Source organism: Salarias fasciatus, chromosome 11, assembly GCF_902148845.1.
Source record: "Salarias fasciatus chromosome 11, fSalaFa1.1, whole genome shotgun sequence".
NCBI classification, from domain to species: domain Eukaryota; kingdom Metazoa; phylum Chordata; class Actinopteri; order Blenniiformes; family Blenniidae; genus Salarias; species Salarias fasciatus.
Window position 1 is genome coordinate 17,563,212 of NC_043755.1, and position 20,495 is coordinate 17,583,706.

The 20,495-nt window shown below is 40.9% G+C and overlaps 1 protein-coding gene across 1 annotated transcript; it reads left to right on the forward strand.

The window, feature by feature from the left end:
- The first annotated feature begins 1,887 nt into the window (after nucleotides 1–1,887).
- Nucleotides 1,888–18,740, forward strand: LOC115396798 (carboxypeptidase Q). Its single transcript, XM_030102829.1, has 11 exons — nucleotides 1,888–2,018; nucleotides 3,280–3,421; nucleotides 3,825–4,034; nucleotides 4,140–4,256; nucleotides 4,431–4,638; nucleotides 4,769–4,976; nucleotides 8,498–8,609; nucleotides 9,614–9,705; nucleotides 10,315–10,410; nucleotides 13,811–13,916; nucleotides 16,721–18,740. Exons 2-11 carry the CDS (start codon nucleotides 3,280–3,282, stop codon nucleotides 16,879–16,881), a joined length of 1,452 nt encoding a protein of 483 aa, XP_029958689.1. The 5' UTR covers nucleotides 1,888–2,018; the 3' UTR covers nucleotides 16,882–18,740.
- Nucleotides 18,741–20,495: the final 1,755 nt, after the last annotated feature.

The window sequence follows — 20,495 nt, forward strand, 5'->3', positions numbered from 1 at the left end:
TCTGTTGTTTTTTTTCACCAAATATTTTCTAAACCTTTTAATCTATGCAGAAAGTCTTTATCAGTAGGAAGGAGGTCTGACCAGGCTTTTCAATGAGCTTTTGTATTCAGTTTTCCTTCTCTGAAAATTCGGATAACTTTAGTTTCTCCGGTTTGTACAGTAGTGCAGAAAAACATTTCCTTCTTGCTGCAAGAAACATCCTTTTACAAATGCATGTACCCAAGAAAAAAAAATACTGTTTTCAAACCACAGTGTCAAACCGAGTCAGCGGTATTTCAGGAGAGCCAAATGGTCAAATGTTTTCCAAGTCCTCATGATGCAGAGGAAAACAAAACAGTAGAGAGGATTGTAAGAAAAAAAAAAAAAGGGTTTGATAAAAGTTTCAGTGCTCTGGACGTCCGAAGAAGCTAGTAGAAAATAAGTGGCAGCCAAATTCCTTCACATATAAATATTATTCCGACCCGGTTGGGATCTTCATAGCGATTAACAATGACAGCAGAATGGTATGTACTGGCTCCAAATGTTTTCCGCAGTGTGGATGCAGTACAACTGTGTGTTTAGCCAGCAAACATGGAAAAACAACAAGCAGAAGGCTCACAGTGAAACACTCTCACGCTCATAGAGGTCCTGTATAAAGCGAGAGTCTGATCTTACTCACAGTATAGAACCATAATCTCTCCAGTGAGATCAATACTGTTTACTGAACACAGAAACAAACAACATTTTCACTGTTAGACAAGCAACACATCTTGTTTCAGTTGAAATGATTTTCAATTAGTCCTATTTCACACAACTGTACAATTTCCTCAGAAGATGACATATGGTGTTTATTTTTCAGGAGCAGGACTCCACTGCCTCGGTTCATTAAATCTAAACCTTATTGTCTAAATTTACTGAGGGATTTGTACAAATCTCCGCTTCCAGCTCCAGAGTCTGCTGAATTGCAATGATCATTATGAGCCAAACCAACATCTCTGTCTGAATTCACACATTCTTTTTCATTTGTTTGTTTGTTTTCACAGATTAACTGGCCAAACACCTCAATGCTTAATTGTTACCACTTCAATAAGGAAGTAAACACCTCCACAGGTCAGCACCTTTTCTGGAAGATGTTGCCTAGAGAGGATGAGGAAGAGGAAGATGGAGGGTGACGAGAGGGTGAGAAAGAGTGAGAGGTAGCAGTAGAGCTGAGAGAGGAGTTCACAGCCAAAGAAGACAACTCTCAAATGAAATTAGAGCAACTTTATTTTATCACATCATCAATCATGGGCTGTGAGAGGCTGGATGGAGTAAGCCCAACCGCAGCTGTTTGTTGCCTCTGACACCCTCTGACACCCTATGACATTTAGACTGGCATACAGGTTTTTTACAGTTCTTTTTTACAGTTCTTTCACCCTCTGCAGCACACGTCACGTCATAGTGGATCAGTTGGGTTACACCTGTTTACTTCATAAATGACCGATGTGCTACTAACTGTACACGTTTCATCGGAAACTTTGATATATAAACAGTAATAAAGGTTACTTATTGGATGCAAAATGTCATTGTGGTGTGTTTGAGGGTTCCAGTGTTGTTCTCGAAGTATCACATCTGTGGTGGTTTGACCCCACTCAGAGCTTTCTGCTGCCTGTACACTGCAAGGAGATGTCCAGTTAGGACAGTAAAGCATCATAACTTGGTCACATTTGCTCCATATACGATGAGATTTCTGGAACGCATTCCAGAAACATCACAGTTAAAGTTCCACCTCTGTATCCAGTGTAAAGGAGAAAAAAAAAAACCATCATGATAAACACACAGAGCTCTGGTAGCAGGGGAAGTCCCGCCCCTGGGCACTCGTATTTCTGCCAATCAGGATTGGCATAGCGTAATATTGCTTCCGGGTATCAGCGCAGGAGGCGTGTTTCGTGAGATGTCCCACTCTTTCAGACAACCGGGCTTAACTTGAAGTTTTTAACACTTTTACTCTTTATAGCTTATTTTACCGACATATAAAAGACACGGGCTTTATCGGAAAGGTTCGTGTTTTTGTTGTTTCATAAATGCTGTGATGTTACGGAACTGTCTGAGAACCGTGTTCCTGTGAAACAGGAACCAGAAAAGACGTTCCTTGTTATTGTTAGTGTTCTTGATCTGCTCGTAGGCCTTTTATTCTGATTACCTTAGTTTGTTCCTAAAAGATGTAAATTGGAAAAATGCAAATCACAATAATCAGTTGGTAAAGAGACTCCGTTGAGGCAAAAATAAAGTATAACCGAATTAATGGGAAACTTATCCAGATGTTTAATTGAAGCATGATGAAATTACCGAATATTGTGATCGTTTACATTTGATCTGGGATATTTGCTTGCAGAAACAATGCTGCCATAAAAGATAACAAAACAACATTATCCTTAAGCAATGCTGTCAGGGTGAGTTCATAAAAACAGATATAATACAACAGCTTTAGGAAACCTTTTTTGTGCATTTCAAGAAAGGATAATTAAAATTGACATCATGTTGAGGATATAGTAATTCTTGGGAGTATTTGTTTTGTTTTGGTAAAACAAACATTTGCATATACTCTGCACCACAACAAAGAAAAAAATAAAGTTATGATGGCACCATTTCACCTGTTGTGCTCACTCAAGATGAAATTGAGCTGTCTGCAGCCCCTGAACTAAAATGAGTTTGAAATCTTCTGATTTAACACCTGATGACGGTCTCCATGGGGTCAGAGGAGGAAAATGCAACCATTAAATGAAAGTTTATGTATTTAATTTAAGATCATCAGTTTTTTCCCCAAGTCTCACATAATAAAAATTGAAGTTGAAGTGACATTTGATCTGTGGCTGACTTTTCTCTGTTTCGCCTGAAATACTCCCTCTGATGTGTGCTATAAAGTTTGGATTGAGGCGACAACCGACTCAGTCCAGCCTCATGACATTAAGAGCCAGACTTCTAAAGAAATTAAACAAATAAGCAGTCTGTTGATGTGTTGTCAGGTGACCAAGGTCACCACTTTATGGAAGCTCAGGACAGGGGGCATTAGGGGACTGCTACTGCCCCTCAACCATTGAATACCTTGAGGTTGTAAAACTTTACCTTTGGAGAGTTACAGCCTCCAGTCATTACTGTCTCTATATGTTGTCATCTGTTTTATAGATTGATACAGTACAGATTTACAGTTGTTTGAGCGCTCTTTGGGATATTATATTGCAACACATTTAATCCTCTACAGGTTTGCGTGATTCATATATCTGGACATATGCCACATGCTGTTATTGGTCTTGTCCACAGATGGCTCAGGAGAGGAGCCGGACAATCTCCATCTTCTTCTGTCTCGCGCTGTTCTCTCTGTCTGACTGTCACCCTCACGCTTACCGGAGCAACAGCCCAACATCTGTGCTGAGGGCTGCAGCCAATCACACTAAAACAAAAGGTACCATAAAGTCTCAAACTCTTAAATACAGTACGTGGTCCGGGAATGTGGCTGTGGATGGAAGTCATTGGCTTTAATTTGCTCTTTCAAGTTTTGTCTTAAACACATTTGATGTCCGCTCAGGTGTTTCCGATTGTGCTTGGCGGTTCCATTCATGGGTCAGGTTGAAAGTTGGTTCAACCATTAAGTGAAGTGAAATCGATACCAAGATATTGAAGAAAAAGCTGTCTAGAAACACTTTCACTATTTTTTGATAGAGACGTTTTTTTTCAAGCAATCAAATCTTATTTCAAAATTTGTTATTCTGGGATGTACAGTGTTTTGGAACAACTGCCTTAAAAAAAAAAAAAAAAAATCATGGAGAATGCATACATCGTTGTGTTTGTGTGTTTCTGTATGAAAGACACAGCAGCAGAGGTAGCAGGCTATGCTGATGTGGCTAAAAGGATCATCGACCTGGCAGTGTTTGGAGCTGCCCAGAATCGCTCCTACAGACGGCTGGCTGACTTCACCGACGCCATCGGGAGCCGTGTCAGTGGCTCACAAAGCCTGGAGATGGCCATCAAATACATGCACAATGCCATGTCTCAGGATGGGTTGGACGTCCATCTTGGTGAGAAAGAATGAAGTTTACATTGCAGACATGTGTTTCACATGTTACTGGACTCCTGCCTTTAACTCTTCATTTGTTGTGTGTCTCTCTGTGTTTGTTGTCCAGAACCAGTGAAAATCCCACACTGGGTGAGAGGCAAAGAGAGTGCAGAGATGATAATGCCCCGGTCTAAGAATCTGGCTATGTTGGGACTGGGTAGCAGTGTTGGAACGCCTCCTGAAGGTATAAATAAAGCTTGGAAACTTTGATCATTAGACCACTAAAAGGATATAGAAATATTCAACTTTTGTCTGTAATTCAATTTTCAATTTGTTTGTAGATAAGTAAGACAAAATCAAATGACAGGAACATTTCACAAGTTACAGAAATAATAACTCTGTCCTTCTTTCTCTTCAGGTATTAAGGCGGAGGTGTTGGTGGTTCAGTCTTTTGATGAGCTGAAGCTCAGAGCCAGTGAAGCCGCCGGAAAGATTGTAGTCTTCAACCAACCATTTGTCAGCTATGGAGAGACGGTGGCTTATCGGGCGTTTGGAGCCTCTGAGGCAGCCAAAGTGGGAGCTGTGGCCACACTCATTCGATCCATCACTCCATTCTCAGTTAACAGGTTTCTATCTGTCGCTGGTCTACCCTCGTATCTCGCTGTCAAAGTGTCCCGGCACCTCATCCTCACATTTTTACACAAATAAAGAAAAGATGAAGTCTTCAGTGACGCATCTCTGTGAATTTGTTTGAAGTCCTCACACAGGCTGGCAGGATTACCAGGCTGGAGTGAACCGCATCCCCACGGCCTGCATCACCGTGGAGGACGCTGAGCTGATGTGGCGTCTGGCGCAGAGGGGCCAGAAGATTGTGGTACGACTCACAATGGAAGCCAAGACTTTACCGGACGCTGATTCTTTCAACACAGTGGCAGAAATAAAAGGCTGGGAGCACCCCGAACAGGTAACACTCAGTGTTCATATGGATTCCTTCTCTTCACCTCAGCTTGGTTGACAAATGAAAAGCTTTCAGGTAATAACAAAACAGTATGTTCTGATTTTATTTTCTTTCATTGTGGTTGTGCCCAATGGATTCAGTCTTTCCCAAATCTTACAAAAGTTAGGGTTCCCTAGTAGCAAAAAAAAACCAAACTTTTTATCTGTTAATAGAACCACCAGATGTCAAGCATTGGCCTTGAAGACTTACATATTTCAAATTTCAACTCACACAAATTAAACTTTCGGTTCACAATCAAAGTTGATGATCATTTGTTCATTCGGCAATTCTGAAGAAAAAACTGTTTAACTTTATATGTGCAAAAGGAAGCTTTTGAAAGAGATGCTTGGTCTGTATTAATTTTATAAAATTGTCGTATTCATAGTTTTACATTCATGGCCTATTTTGAAGCTCTTAATTTTAATAACTTTTATGAAAATATTGAATTCATGTTCTATTAATAATAAGTATTAGAACTGCCTGCGTTTTAAACATATTTTCCATGACTTCATGACAAAAATAAGCAGGAAAAAGGCGTACCAGAACATACCGGTTTGTTTCTTCAGTCAGATTCTCTTTTCATTCTATGTCCAATACCATTCAAATATAACGTAAGTTTTGTTGTTCAACTTGTTTGTGTGAATAAAATGAGTCAGTAGGGATGGGGGTGCCTGTGTGATAGAGGATTGACCCATAAAAGGATGAAATAATCAACATAATCCATGTATACATGGTGTTTGAGGTGTGGTGCAGCCTACGCAAACCACCTGTCTGTCAAAGGTTTAAAACACAGATGTTTTATTTAATAGAAAGTTTCTTTCACCAGTTATGGACTCTCATACTTAGAAATTGCTCTGCTGAAAGTGTGAATTCTTATCAACCCGCTGATCAAACCTGTGTGCAGCTATACGGCGTCCCACACACTTCTTGGGTGGAAAAGCCGCAGACACGTCCGACAGGCAGAACCTGATTAACGGACAAGGCACTGCTGCAAAAACCTCCAGCCACATGGAAGGAGGCAAGACCTTGAAATATTGTAAGGGGGGGGGTCAAAGTCCGTCACATTTACCAGTCACACAAGAGACTGAACCAGCTTGTCCTAAATAACTGAGCACAGTATGTAAATTTTGACTATGATTTGCAAAGACTAGCGCGACTAGAGCTTTTCCACAGGCCAACCCGAATCAGCGTTTTCCATCTCTGTGTGTCTAACGCTGAGTGAAATTTCCACAATGCGATCTGTGAGTCATTAAGAGTATGTGTGTGTGTGTGTGTGTAGGTGGAGGCCGCCTGGAGCATTAAGATTTAATATGTTTGTTGCCTTCTCGAGGCTTCTATGCACCACCTGATAATTTGCAGTTTAGATATGTTTTGATCGTCGATAAGTGGGATGTTGTTTTGAGTGGGAATTTCCAAGAAGTATGATTAAAAATCGTTACTCAGTCAGAGTTGACTCCCTCACAAACACGAGGCCACTTTGTTCAACAAATGCAAACCATCCCCTCCCAGCTGCATAGTCCTATACAAGCAAAAACAGCAACCTCGGGTTGATTGCTAGCAGAGAACAGTAACTAGATCTCCTTTGTATTCAAAAGGCTTCATGTACTGTAAATAGAAGTGGCCTCTGGCGTTTGCAAGTCTCCCTGGTGTAACTAACCTGAGCAAAACCTGACTCGAATTAGGGGGCTGTCACTGATGTAAACTGCTCCAGTCGTGACCTGGGAACCAAAGTTTTAACACCCTGTTTAAAGGAAATGAAACACACGACGCTGGTGACTTCATCTTCTCGTCCTGTGACTCTGCACTCCAGCTGATGTAAGCCTGCTATTAGTAGAAAAATGCTCTTTTAAGGCTAAAGTGAGTCATTTCCACAGTTTAGGCCGTCAGAGCCAGTCAGAATCATCTGAGAGCGCTTTCCTCCCACTCTGTTGCCAAACTTCCCGTCCTCCTGTGAAATTCAAGTTTTTGGACGTCGAATGATCTGATGAATGCAATTTTTTTCTTTCTGGAGTCATTTTGCTGGGTAGCGACAGATTGAAAAACTGATCATAAATGTTGGTCTATCTTTATCGCGAAGCCAGCGGCTTTTATTAGAGCCTACGTAAGCCTCTGCTTTTTAATAAGTTTCATGTCCCTCATAAAATAAACCATGTTGAATCCAACTTATTTATTGGTCTCCGCTGTCAGCACGTTGAACAATAAAGCTGTGAACAGGCCGGTGGTAATATCGGCCTGGTAGCGCAGCGTATCGATACAAAGCCTCGAAAAATAACAACAGAGCAATAAAAATGATTCCAGTTTGAGGTTTAAAATTCAGTGCAGATGTTGTTGTCTTCAGCGTTGGATGAGATCGCGGGGCGGGTCAGAGGCTTAGAATGCTCTGATGTTTGCAAAATTGCATTTGCACATGTCAAAGAAAATCATAGTAAGACTTTTTATGCTAGTAAACTATTCATTGCAATGTTTTCTGCGTTCATAGAAGTGTGTGTTCACCAGTGTTCCACACTTGGCATATCAGAGGTCAGAGAAGGGTCTACACTGTTTTTTAGAAGCTATCTGGGGGAGAGACAGGGAAAAAAGATTGGAACTACTATTCAGAAGCACAACAGGCTCAACATCTGTACGTGCAAATGGCAGAATCTAAGACGGGCCAGTGGCATGCGGCAACCTGTGGTCAAACATTGCCCGGAAACGTCAGAGGACAGAGGTGGATAGTTTAGCGTTCTGAAATGACCCCACTGATTCATGAAGCCTGTAAATACCTGCTCGTATTCATACTAGGATCACAGTATCATATCTATCGCGGTATTTGTTGTACTCATGACTCGCTTATCGCAAAAGTGACATATAAATCATAACATAACCTTTTATTTTGACAGATTTACGTGACTGCATATACACAAAACTATAACACAGTTCATGGATTATGTTCCCACATCCCTGCAGCCGCTCACTCAGACCACACATGCACACAAACAGTAATTGTATCTGAAAAGGAGTAGGAAGAAGCAAAGCTTGTTTGAAATGAAAAATGAACTAACACACTGACATTGTGGCTCAGAAGTCAAGCCTGTAGGATGTCTAAGAATACACACCAGCAATTCTGTTGTATAATCTTTCATTTTTGTGTAAATGTGCGGCTTCAGCTGCTGGCTTGTTGTCCAGTTACAAGGTTTTTCCAGGTCACGAAATGTTTGGTAACCTGAACGGCAGGTCAGCGGCTGACAGGAATCCGTCCGCTTTAAATTCCTGGAAGTCAGAGTGACTCTCTGTACTGTGTGTTTTTGTCTGTGTTGTCTCATTTTTAAGGGTTCTTCTGCCGTTGAACTTGAAAAAGCATGTGTTCCAAATTCAGAATTGCACTTTCAGCATTATGTGTCTATTTAATATCTGTGTTTCCTGAAATATAGAGAGATAAGAATCAGTCTACCTCCACATTCTTTCAGCCTGTGCTTACAAATATTGTGCATATCTCCACATTCTTACAGGTCGTCCTGCTGAGCGGTCATTTGGACAGTTGGGATGTGGGTCAGGGTGCCATGGATGACGGAGGCGGAGCCATGATTTCTTGGGAGGTTCTGTCACTGATCAAAGATCTCGGTAAAAACAGATTTAAGTTAAATATTAAGAACATTATCATGATTTAATTCATTGTTTCAGTTTGTGATGTTGGATTACTCTGAAGCAGTTTTGGGAAAGTAATGTTTGCAGAGGTCAATGTTATGCAACCACTGACTGTAATATATTACTTGCAAGAAATAAATCACTTACACAACACTGCTCCTATGCTCGAATGTGACCCCGGGCAACACACAGTCAACACAATGAACTGTTCATATATTCAAACTCTTTAAACTGGCAAAATACACAGCTGAGTTAACATAAAGAATACTTACACAGGTTAAACAACACTGAACAAAACATTTTGATGCCAACTTGAAAAAAATAAAAACAAGATCATCACATTTTCCTGCATTAAAATTAAATTTTACTCACTGTTTGTGTGATTTTATAAAAATTCCCCTCATATTATTCTTCCTGTGGTTATATTTTGTGAAGTGGTTGTTCTGATGTGGTTGTTGCCTTTCGTTGAAGTCAACGAGGAAAACACAAAGCTCTGCTGAGCTGAGTTACCTGTCCCATTAAACATGTTCATTACAAACTCATTTTCATCTTTTCAGCATTTCATACTAACAAAGTGAAACTTGTTAACTCACTGTAGCTTCTAGATCATAATTGTAGTTGGTTTTTTTTTTTTTTTTTTTTTTACCACAGATGTATTAAACAATCTTCTCAATTTCTACTCTAATCTCTTCCATCTTTATGCAAAAGTGTAGAAATCTTATTCAGTTCCAGACTTTATCAAACAGATGTGTTTGTTGTAAATAGTAATTTAGTGCATCTGTTTGCAGAGCGTTTGGACACACATCATGAAGAAACTGAACGCTCATTCTCACTATTCTCACAGCCTCATCTAAAAACAACATTTAATGCTCCCGTCATTAAACTGTATGGTTTAGTGTGCCTGGTGGGCTTGGTGGTCTTTCTCCTCTCGTGTATATTTGTGCGCTGCAGAGCCCACGTATGTCCTCGTCTCTCTGCAGGCCTGCGTCCGAGGAGAACTCTGCGCACCGTGCTGTGGACGGCTGAAGAGCAGGGCGGGGTCGGGGCACAGCAGTACTTCAATCTGCACAAGGTACTGGGACAGTTAATAGAAAACACGCCGCAGCAGCTGCAAAGCTAATATTGTTCCTGCTAATAAGAAGCAGGAAGGCCTCGGCCCATTGTGAAAGTAAAGTAGGAGTGTAGAAATATGCTTCCAGCTAAACAGAGAGGCCCTGGCTGGCTCCCAGATTCTCCTCTGTGAAAAAGGATCTAAACAACAATCTACACTCTTCCAGTTTCCGTCTTCAGAGCTTTGGCTGCTTAGCAGGCCCTAAACTATAATGAACTGCATTCTCCATCCCAGAGGTGCAGGGTTACTTCAGTTTGTGAGCGATACAGCTCCTGTGTCTCATAACCACTTGCTAGACTGGTACAGTTCTTATATTTGATGTATAATTTGATTCGATTAGCTCGTGCTACTGATATAAGCTGCTCCCTCGGTTTGGCTGAGTGTTTATTCTCAGCGTAAAACGAGCTGGCCGAAGTTTATGTTGAGCTGGACTTATATTGTTTTGATCAGTCAGATAAACCTGAGATTAATGTGATGTGACAATGCTGTTTTTCTTGGTCGTTTGACTTGTGTCTCTCTCCCTCCCCCTCCCTCCCTCGCTCCCTCGCTCCCCTTTATCTCCCCGCACAGGTGAACTTAAACAACTTCGATCTCGTCATGGAATCTGACCTGGGGACATTCACCCCAGTGGCTCTGCAGTTTACTGGCAGTGACGCAGCACGTAAGGTGAGACACACACACACACACACACACACACACACACACACACACACACACGAACACGATTGTACTTATATCTTTGTGAGGACACTCATTGACATAATGCATTTCCTAGCCCCTTACCCTCACCTTAACCATCAAAAATAATTTTTCTGTGCCTCAGGGAGACAATGCATGAACTTACATAAGCTTGATTTTTAATCTCAGTGTTTGTTTAACCACTCGGCTAGGATTCTTGCATTTACTTTGATTTCGTAACTACAGAACAATAAAGATATAAAATAAAAATGAGCAATGAGCTTCTGCTCCTTTTTCCAAGATAACTTCACTTTTCACTATCTGGTAATTATTTTAATATTATTGTGCATTTCCTGGGATTCAGAGCTAATTTTTAGATTGTTTGACATACTTGTGAGTCTATTTGATTGGATGGTCATTTTGTAGAAGCCACAGGGTCACTGTGTTCAGTAGTACACTGAACAAAAATGTAAACGTAGCACTTTTTTGTTTCCATTTTCATGAGCTGAACTCAAAGATCTAATATTTTTTGTTTGTACACAAAAGCTCTATTTCTCTCAAATGTTGACAAATGTGTCTAATTCTGTGCTAGTGCACCCTTCTCCTTTGCTGAGAGGATCCATCCACCTCACAGGTGTGGCATATCAAGATTAAACAACAGGATTATTGTACAGGTGTGGCTTTGGCAGGCCACAATAAAAGGCTACTCTAAAGCCGGGCTTCTCAACCCTGGAGGCCCAGTGTCCTGCATGTTTCAGCTCTCTCCCTGCTTCAGCACTCCTCAGTCTGGTGTTGATTCTTCATCATGCTTGCATAGAAGCCCAGTAACGAACCCTCAGTGGAATCAAGGCGAGACCTAAAACATGCAGGACGGTGGGCTTCGAGGACCAGGGTTGAGAAGTCCTGCTCTAAAATGAGCTGTTAAATCGTATTGGAAGGATCCGGGGAGTCAGAAAGCCTGACGGTATCTGCTGTGACCAACTTTTTCTTCACGCAGTGCAACACATCTTCGTCTAGAGTTGACCAGGTTGAGGTTGTTGACTGTGGCCTGTGAAATGTTGGTCCACTCCTCTTCAGTGGCTGTGCCAAGTTGCTGGATTCTGTCAAGAACTGGGCTACGCCGATCCAGAGCATCCGTCACATGCTCAGTGGGTGACTTGTCTGCTGAGTGTGCTGGCTACGCAAGAACTGGGATGTTTCCAGCTTCCAGGAATTGTATCCAGATACTTTCGTTATCATGCTGAAACGAGAGGTGATGGCCGTGGATGAATGGCACAACAGTGGACCTCGAGCTCTGGGTCTCAAGGTCATCATTGTGTCTGTGTTCATTAAAAATGCTATCGACAAAATGCAGCTGCCCATACCGTCACCCCACCGCCACCACGGGCCACATGATTCACACGATTCACAGCGTCGGCAGCAGCAAATCGCACACCCACGCAGCACCACGCAGGATCAGTCACATTCACCCATTCACACCGTCCTTCCTCTGGGAGCAGTTTGGAGTTCAGTGTTTTGCTGAAAGACGACCCCTCTACCAACTGAGCCTGTGAAGAGAACGCCTTTCCAAAGTGCCAGATGCCATTGAATGAGTGAGCATTTTCCCACTCGGGTCAGTTCCAATGACGAACTTCCGTCAGATCCTCGATGACGAAGACGACCATGTGGACGAGCTTCTCTGAGACGGTTTCTGCAGTTTTGAGGCTTGGTCGGTTGTGCTGCCAAATTCTCAGAAACGCCTTTGGAGAAGGCTTATGGTAGAGAAATAAACAGCTCTGTTGGACATTCCCTTGGACATTTGTGGCATTGTGCTGTGTGATAAAACTGCACTGCATTTTACAGTGTCTTTTTATTGTTCGTAGCCTAAGGCACATCTGGCAGTCAGCCTACTGTGTAACCTTGACATGCCACACCTGTGAGTTGAATGGATCATCTCAGCAAAGGAGACGTGCTCACTAACAGAGTTAGACACTTTTGTTCAGTGTATATTAGCACTCTCTTTCACCACGAAAGGGTTAATGCATTTCCAAATGTGCTTTTGGCAAAGGAAAACTCGGCCAAATTCCTTAAATCCCTGGAGATTAGAACTGCAGAACAATCTGTAGAATTTATTGTCTACTATTTTATTAGAACAAAAGTTTCTAACTTTAAGTTAGGCGTGATGGAGGCAAATTAGATCGATAAAATAGACTAGAAACAGTTGCAGTTAGTATTTAAAATCTTAACATATATTTCAACCTCAAGGCAGAAATAAGCATTGTTGCCATTGCTAAAACTATTGTTTCCTACAGAACAGTTTTTGCTTCGACGGACTTGTAGGATGTCTGTCATGAATGATCACTGAACCGGGGTCTGACATGTGACTTTACCTGAGGGAGGCAGTCACCCGAAGATCCTTCTGAAGAACGCCTTGATAAACTTCTGGTTTTAAAACAAGATCCTGATCGCCAATCACACCTGGGGTTCACGTTACGGTCACCAGTTAACTTGACAAGCATGTTTTTGGACCGTGTGATGAACCCACGCACACACAGGGAGAACATGCAACCTCCACACAGAAAGGCGCCAAGCCCCCACTGGTATTTGAACCCAGGATCTTCTTGCTGTGAGGCCAAGAGCACCGCTGTGCAGCCCCAGTCTTTGTGAATAGTGCAGTTGTGAACTTACTAACATTTTTCGACTAAAGGTCTTCAGCAGTGCGATTCACAGGTTCTGTGTGAAAAGCAATCAAAGTACAAGTCAAAGTTGCTCCAGATCTCATTTGACTGACAGATCCTTCCTGTGGTTTGACGTCTCTTGATGTCAGTGAGCTCTTATTGAAGTCATTACCCTAAAATATTTCCTTTTTTTGTTCTCTCAGCCCCAGTTTACATTTTTTATGGCTACCTTTATTAAAAAACATGCAGTATTCAAATATAAACTGTTCTAACACATGCAATTTACATACAAGTCAGATCACATCTTATGACTAACTGAAACATAAAGCAAAGACCGAAAACAGTTCTCAAGCGCTTTCTCTTCTCTGGAAGTCGACGTGTTCTCTCTTTTCACTTGCAGGCTTTTACTTCCTTGACTAGATAATGATTTACTTGAGTGTCAAACCACAGTTGAGCCTTTCACTTCTCTTCGTTCTTATGATTCACTTGACAGGAAGGAGGTATCGTCTGGGCCACAGAAACCACAGCAGTACCCATGACGACTGTAATATGTTAATTTGACTCTGTGCTCTCTTAGTATTGCCACATATTGATCACCGTACTCTCCTCTGTCTACAATACAGTGTCTGTGTACTGAAATCAAATTCAATTCACAATACTGTACTGTGGTGGATACTTGTTTGATAAATGCTGTAATATATTTTTGAGTTTGGCGATGTTTGTAACAACAGGTGATGGAGGAGGTGGTCAAACTTCTGGCCCCCATCAATACAACTAAACTGGAATCCCACGGAGAAGGGACGGACATCTCTCCATGGCTGGAAGCAGGAGTCCCAGGTCGGCCACCTCTGTGTGTGTGTGTGTATGTGTGTGTGTGTGTGTGTGTGTGTGTGTGTGTGTGTGTGTGTGTGACGTTTATCAGGACGTGAGAGGACATCATGAACAATGGCCGCCACAAACAAAAACAGAACTGAGAGTCCTCTCTTCCTGATATCCATAGTTTTTTTGCTTATAATGTTATTTAGAAGTGCTGCGTACAAAGATTCACATCCTTACTGAGGGAAAAAATTACAATAAAAAAAGATGTTATGGAGAAATGTCACTGTGAATTGAATTATCAGAGTAAAATGACCCTCATAACCACTCTGCTGACATTAAGTGACCTTAAGTTAATATAGCAGTCCTATAAAGCTATATTTTAGAAAGAAAAAAGTGCGATTGATGAAAGATATTTTAAACAAAGAAGAAACATAGAACACTGAAGCTGTGCACATTTTGAAATTTTTGTAAAAAGTCTTGCATGTGCCACATTTTCTGTCACAATTTTTTGTGTGGTTCATTTTATATAATCAGGGTTATAGTGTGTCCTGTTTAATTGAATTTTCAATGATGCAGCAACAATTTGTGCAGACATCAAACCAAAAGTGGTTTCCTTGTGGATGATGTGTGGTTTCTGTAGCAATCCCTAGTCTAAGGCATTTCGTGTAGTTTTTGTGGAAGTGACAGTCCAATGTAGTGACATAAATCTCTGCCAATCTGCAGACACGGAACTGAAAAAACACAATAACAATCTCTTGTAACAGCATTTAAACACCTCTTACGTGGAAGTTGTTTGTGATTTTGTGGCAGTGAAAGAAACAAATTTCATCTGGCGTTATTCAGACTCCTTAACTGAGAGAGGCCCATTTTCAAATACAACAGAAACAATCCGGTATGGAATGTTTGTGTGACATTTATTTGAGCAGTGTCACATTAGAGAAAGTCTTGTTCCTCTTGTTGCTGAATGTAAGCATAGCAGGTAAACTAGCCGAAGACATGAAGCCGCAGGCTCGCTGCCAAAGATGATTGAATACCACAGTCATGCTTATGCTATCCGTTGTTTGACAGCAATAACAAAAGAACCTCAATTTGTTAATTTAATCATCTCTTTTGTCTCGCTTCATACAAAAGATGCCACCATTAAATCACATAGGGAGCGGTCTCTCTTTGTTATTCTAGTTTTACATTACTGTTAGGTTCTGCTCTTTTGAATCACGTACATTTACATGTACCTCTGTCCTCCATGTGTAAACAGAAAACAGAAGAAAAGTCATTAGTATTATGCTGCTGGCCAAAGTTTGCCTTCATTTCAGTTTCAGTGACATGAGAGAAGCTGTTCCAGTGCTGCTATGCTGAATAGAAACTGTTTCATCCCATCAGGTGTTTCTGTCCGGTCTTTTTGATAACATGTTCATGCAGCTGGGAACTTGGATCATTTCCAATTAGGAAAAACAGCTCAGCGGGAACAATTGATTTTCTCACTACTTTTAGAAACATTCACTGTACAGCTCTTGCTCTGTTTCTGAAGAAAATACGTATGTATCAAAACCATGACAATCACTACAAGGCTTGGCTTAAACGCCGCTGGCATGTTGTCTGGTATCGGATCTGCTTCTGGAAGCTTTCTGAAACCTCACACTTTCCTAGTGGGAAGCTCCCGGTGGTCAGGTAGATTTTTTTTTCCACGGAAAAGCTGGGCCTTCCCTCCCTCCCTCCCACTGGCTCATGAACAGATTGTTCATATGTTTTCCCTTCTCTCCTGTAGTGTCACACTTTCATACCAGATTTAGAAAACATGGCTGTGGGATTTCCCACTGGACTTTAATCAGAAGTAATAGCATGTAATCACTATAATAGAGGTTTATGTTATTGCAGCACGTTCACTGAACCTGTTAATGTGAACTTACAGTTGAAATCAAAACATACACTCTATAAAAACACTTGTTTTTTTTAACCTCTGACATTAAACAGATTAACGTCTCCTGTTTTACACCAGTTAGGATTTATTTCTATTTGCTATATGCCACAATAATTAGACTTATTTTGTCACTTTCAATGATAAATACGGTAATAATCAATAATAAAGCAAAAGACCTGATGCTGGCTGAGGCTGCTAAGAGAATATCACTATCCTCAGTGAAACGAGTCCTTGACATGGGCTCAAAGACTGAAAAAAAAAGCCTGATGCCTGCAAATAAACATAGATTTAAATTTCAAGAGGCATTAGGAGGAAAAAGAAGCAGCTGGCAAGCCTGAGAAAGTCATTGCAGTTTAAATGCAATGCTCCTAACTACCAAGAATATATGCATTGTAAACTTCTGACTTAGAAAAATAATTCAAAAATTCTCTGTTTTCTGACATTTGGAAACTAGAACAGATTATTATTTTTCAGCTGCTTCTACCCTGAGCCTGCATTTACATGCTTCTAACCACCACTGTCCCCTATTTTTTACTAAATATAAATATAGAATTTAATTTTAGCAACACTAACCACAGGATAAAACAGGATAGGTTCAGTCTGAGTTAATGTCAAAAAATAAAGTTGTCTTTTTATGCTGTGTATGTAAACTTGTGGTTTCAGCCGTCCAGTATATGTAACTCTACCTTCTAAATGTGACACATTAATGAGATAAAGGTAAATAAATATATTTTTCCTGGTATTTACAAAAAAGGAGCCTTATATATAATGAGCTGGCATCAAGACTTTGAATGCAGTTATTTTTTTTTCTCAAGTGAAACATAAAGTTTTTATATATATGCTGTAGCTAAATGTGTTTCCATTAATATGTGTATTATTTCCTCTGTGGTTTTCACTCCCCCAGGAGCCAGCCTCCACGTGGAAGACAGTCGTTACTTCTGGTTCCACCACAGTGAAGGCGACACCATGACGGTCCAGGACCCTGCAGAGATGAACCTGTGCTCGGCGCTGTGGGCCGTGGTCGCCTATGTTGTGGCAGACCTGCAGGACATGCTGCCCAGATAGCAGGAGGGGCCGGGTCCCAAAAACCAAACCTGACCCCTCAAGTGACTGACCTGATTTTAATTTGATTTTAGTTGTACGGTAAAGGTAAGTTTGTAAGATTTGCATTAATTTGCCTTAAATCTTGAACTGCTTCATGAGAGAGTATGAAAGCAGAGATTATGAGAGAGGAGGCCTGATTTTGAAAACACTCTTATTTATTCTGTGACCAAACTAAATTATGATTTTTAGCTGGGAACAACATGTTATGTGTGGAACAAAAGAGAAATGAGTTTTTCTTTCGTTTATTTTTAATTTGAGGGTTTCTGGACTGGAAACCAAATATTTGGCACCTTTTCTTGTATTATATATAAAGTAACACACATTCACTACTGTGTGTGTGTCACCAGTTCATTATATTCGCACAATCTGATGTGATGCCTCACAGCAGCTTATCTTAAAATCCCACCTTTACAAACGATGCAGTGCTTCAATTTACACAAGCTGTAATGAAGCGACGTATTTTGGTTGCAGTTTGCTGCGGTGCGGCGCTGCACTCCAAATACCATGAAAGGTGTTTAGAATAGTTTTGCGTACGAGAGGGGAGAACATTAGAAACATCTGTCAATGCAGTAAAATGCAGTCTGACCAAACACCGCTGCAAACTTCAACCTCAAAAACAAGCATAATTAGATTAAAGCCACTTGGATGGTTTGCACTGGCAGGAGAAATGGGAGAGCAGTAAACAGGTATACGGAAAACAAGCGGCCTGTGGGTGTATCAGACTGATGGAAATGTTTTGCAAGGCCTGAGAATGTGTTGAAATTTTTTAAAAGTATTTGTCTTTCTTGATGATAACCCTTGATTAAGAGTGTTTCTGCAGCAGCAGCAGCAACACTGGACTTTTATCAACCATGAGCTCATAGATAAAAGGGGAAACTGATGTTGTGCTTAAGTCTCAGGTTTCTGCCAGTTTCAGTCTGATCTGAAATGTTCTAAAAAAAGTGTTGCTGTTTTTGTTTTTACAGTTTTAATCTTTTTGCTGTTGACATTATAACCTATGAGGCTCTTGTTTACATTTCGTTATAACGTCAGTCCATTGTTAGATAATCAAACTAACCTGCAACATACTTCCTGCTGTTAATTGCTCTTCACTCGACGAGCGTTATATAACTTTGCATATTGTGTGTTTCATAAAGCTGTGAACAGCAAGTATGGCTGTGTGAATATTCTAAATATCATATGATCTCATTTGGTAAAAAAAAAAGCATTGTGTCGGAGTTGGTCTGCTCCTGAGGACAGGCCAACATCTCCCAGTTTCCTCACTGGTATATTAGAAGCTCGTACACTATAATCCCCCTTTATGCAAGCTGACCTCTGACCTCAACAGTCTAATAGGTTCCTGTTTCACATCATGCTCTGTATAACCTGCCAGAAAAAAACAAAACAAAAAACATATTGCACCGTTAAACCTTAGATCATCGGTACCGATACTCCCCTCTGCTTGTCTGAAACTTGATGATCATGTAGTTTATGAGGAGGAGGAAGTTGACCCAACAAGTGAGACAGATGCTAAATAAGTCTGAGAAAGGAGAAGAAGAGGGGGAAATGGAGAAACAGAGGCAGTGTGACGACGCAGAGGGAAGTCTAAAAAGGATGGATCAGACAAAGGTAGAGAGGAAGTGCAGGGAATTAATCACTGTGTGGGCGCTGTGCGGGCCATCACAGTAACTACAACACACACACAGCTGGGCTACGTTACCCCACGGACTGACAAGTCAGCACTCCCTGAGGGTGATGTCAAAGTTAGTCAGCAGCCAGTTTAGATAAAGTGTCTGTGTGTGTGTGTGTGTGTGTGTGTGTGTGTGTGTGTGTGTGTGTGTGTGTGTTTGTGTGTTCTTGTATTTCTATCCTTGTCGGGGCCAAATGTCCCCACAAGGATAGCAAAACGTGGAACGACGTGCCTTGTGGGGACCTTTTTCCGGTCCTAAGTAGGAGAAACAGTGTTTTCTTGACCATGTTGTTGTTACTGAAAAAAGTAAAAGTGCAAAAACATTTCTTTAGGGTTAGGCTTTGTTGTGGTGTGGGTTAGGGTTAGGGTAAGGGTCAGGGTTAGGGGCTAGACATGAATGGGAGTCAATGGACGGTCCCCACAAGGATAGAAATACAAGACTGTGTGTGTGTGTGTGTGTGTGTGTGTGTGTGTGTGTGTTTGGGAGCAGAGAAGTCCGTGTTGGTCTTTGTCTGTGTCTGGTCAGATGCCCCTCATTTGTTGATGACACTGATTCACAGTTTTCTTAGTGAAGGTACACAGTCTGTGTCTGTGGATGCTGAACACACACTGAGTCACGCACATCAGCACGGCCGACAGAAAACTCATGAACGCACACGTTAACGCTGCAGATACACTGTGGGACCAACCGGACTCTTCGGATAGATGGTACATTTTCTTTCAGGTGTAAATTTAAACTGCCTCTGCAGGGTTCTACACATGGTTGTTCTTGTTTAATTCTCCTGATTGTGTGAAAATGACACATCCAACACACGTAGCAGTCGAGCTAGTCATCCATCTGCTATTTATACATTCACTGACTTTATACCTTTAAGTTATTATTAAGGGCTTTTTTCCCATCCAAATTTATGCTTCAAAGCAGTTTACTTGATTTTACATGTAGTAAAATGTATTATGAAAGAAATGTGTAGTTTTTATTATGTGACAAATCAAATTGATCACATCTGCTTAGCTTCTTTGTTTCATGTTTGCATGGGTTTAAAACCGTTTCATTTATGCTTAATAAGTCTAAAGGTACTGTAATTTAAGTATTTGACCTGAATTCTTTCAATAACAAGAGATATGATGTACTGCGTTGACCACCTGCACAGCTGCTGTTCAGTGGCCTCAGTTAATTGTCTCGAACACATTGTCGATATGTAATGAAATTAAATCAAACATGAGTCACAAAACCTGAGATCACACCCACAATGTGGCAGTACAGCCTCACTTTTTTTTTTTTTTTTTTTTTAAACAACCCGTAACAAACTCAGTGGGTTGGCAATTATTAATTTGTGGACTTACTGGTTTTTCATGTCACATGGGTGAATATTTTCCTCTAGAGGAATAGTTTTCAGATTTGGCCTGAAGTGACTTCTGGGTTTTTTTTTTTTTTTTTAACTTTTGTTTATCAAAGTATATAGTGATATATAGTGATTCAAAAACAACACACTTCTCATGCAGTTGGATGCTAATAATCATCAAAAAAACCTAAAGCATTCATCGCCACCTTGTGGACAGTCTCTATAGCAGCACCGTGTGATCCACCACAGCTTCTCAAAAGAATCACAGATTTCACACTTTTACTTACTAAAGAGGGTAAAGAACTTAGATGGTTTGAGGCCAAACCTGTACTCTATGGACATAAATATTGTGGTAACACAATAAACTCAGATACAACTTTTAACTGTACTGAATAAACAGACTGAGGAGGAAATCAGCAATACTTCTTCCCAAACTGAAGAATCACAGGGTTTCTAAAGGAGACTAAGTGAAGATGTGTAGCTGGTTCAGACAGGCAGTCATTTCCCTCCCCGCAGCTTCCACTTTGTCTCAGGCTTACACATTTAGAACAGCCAATTTTAGA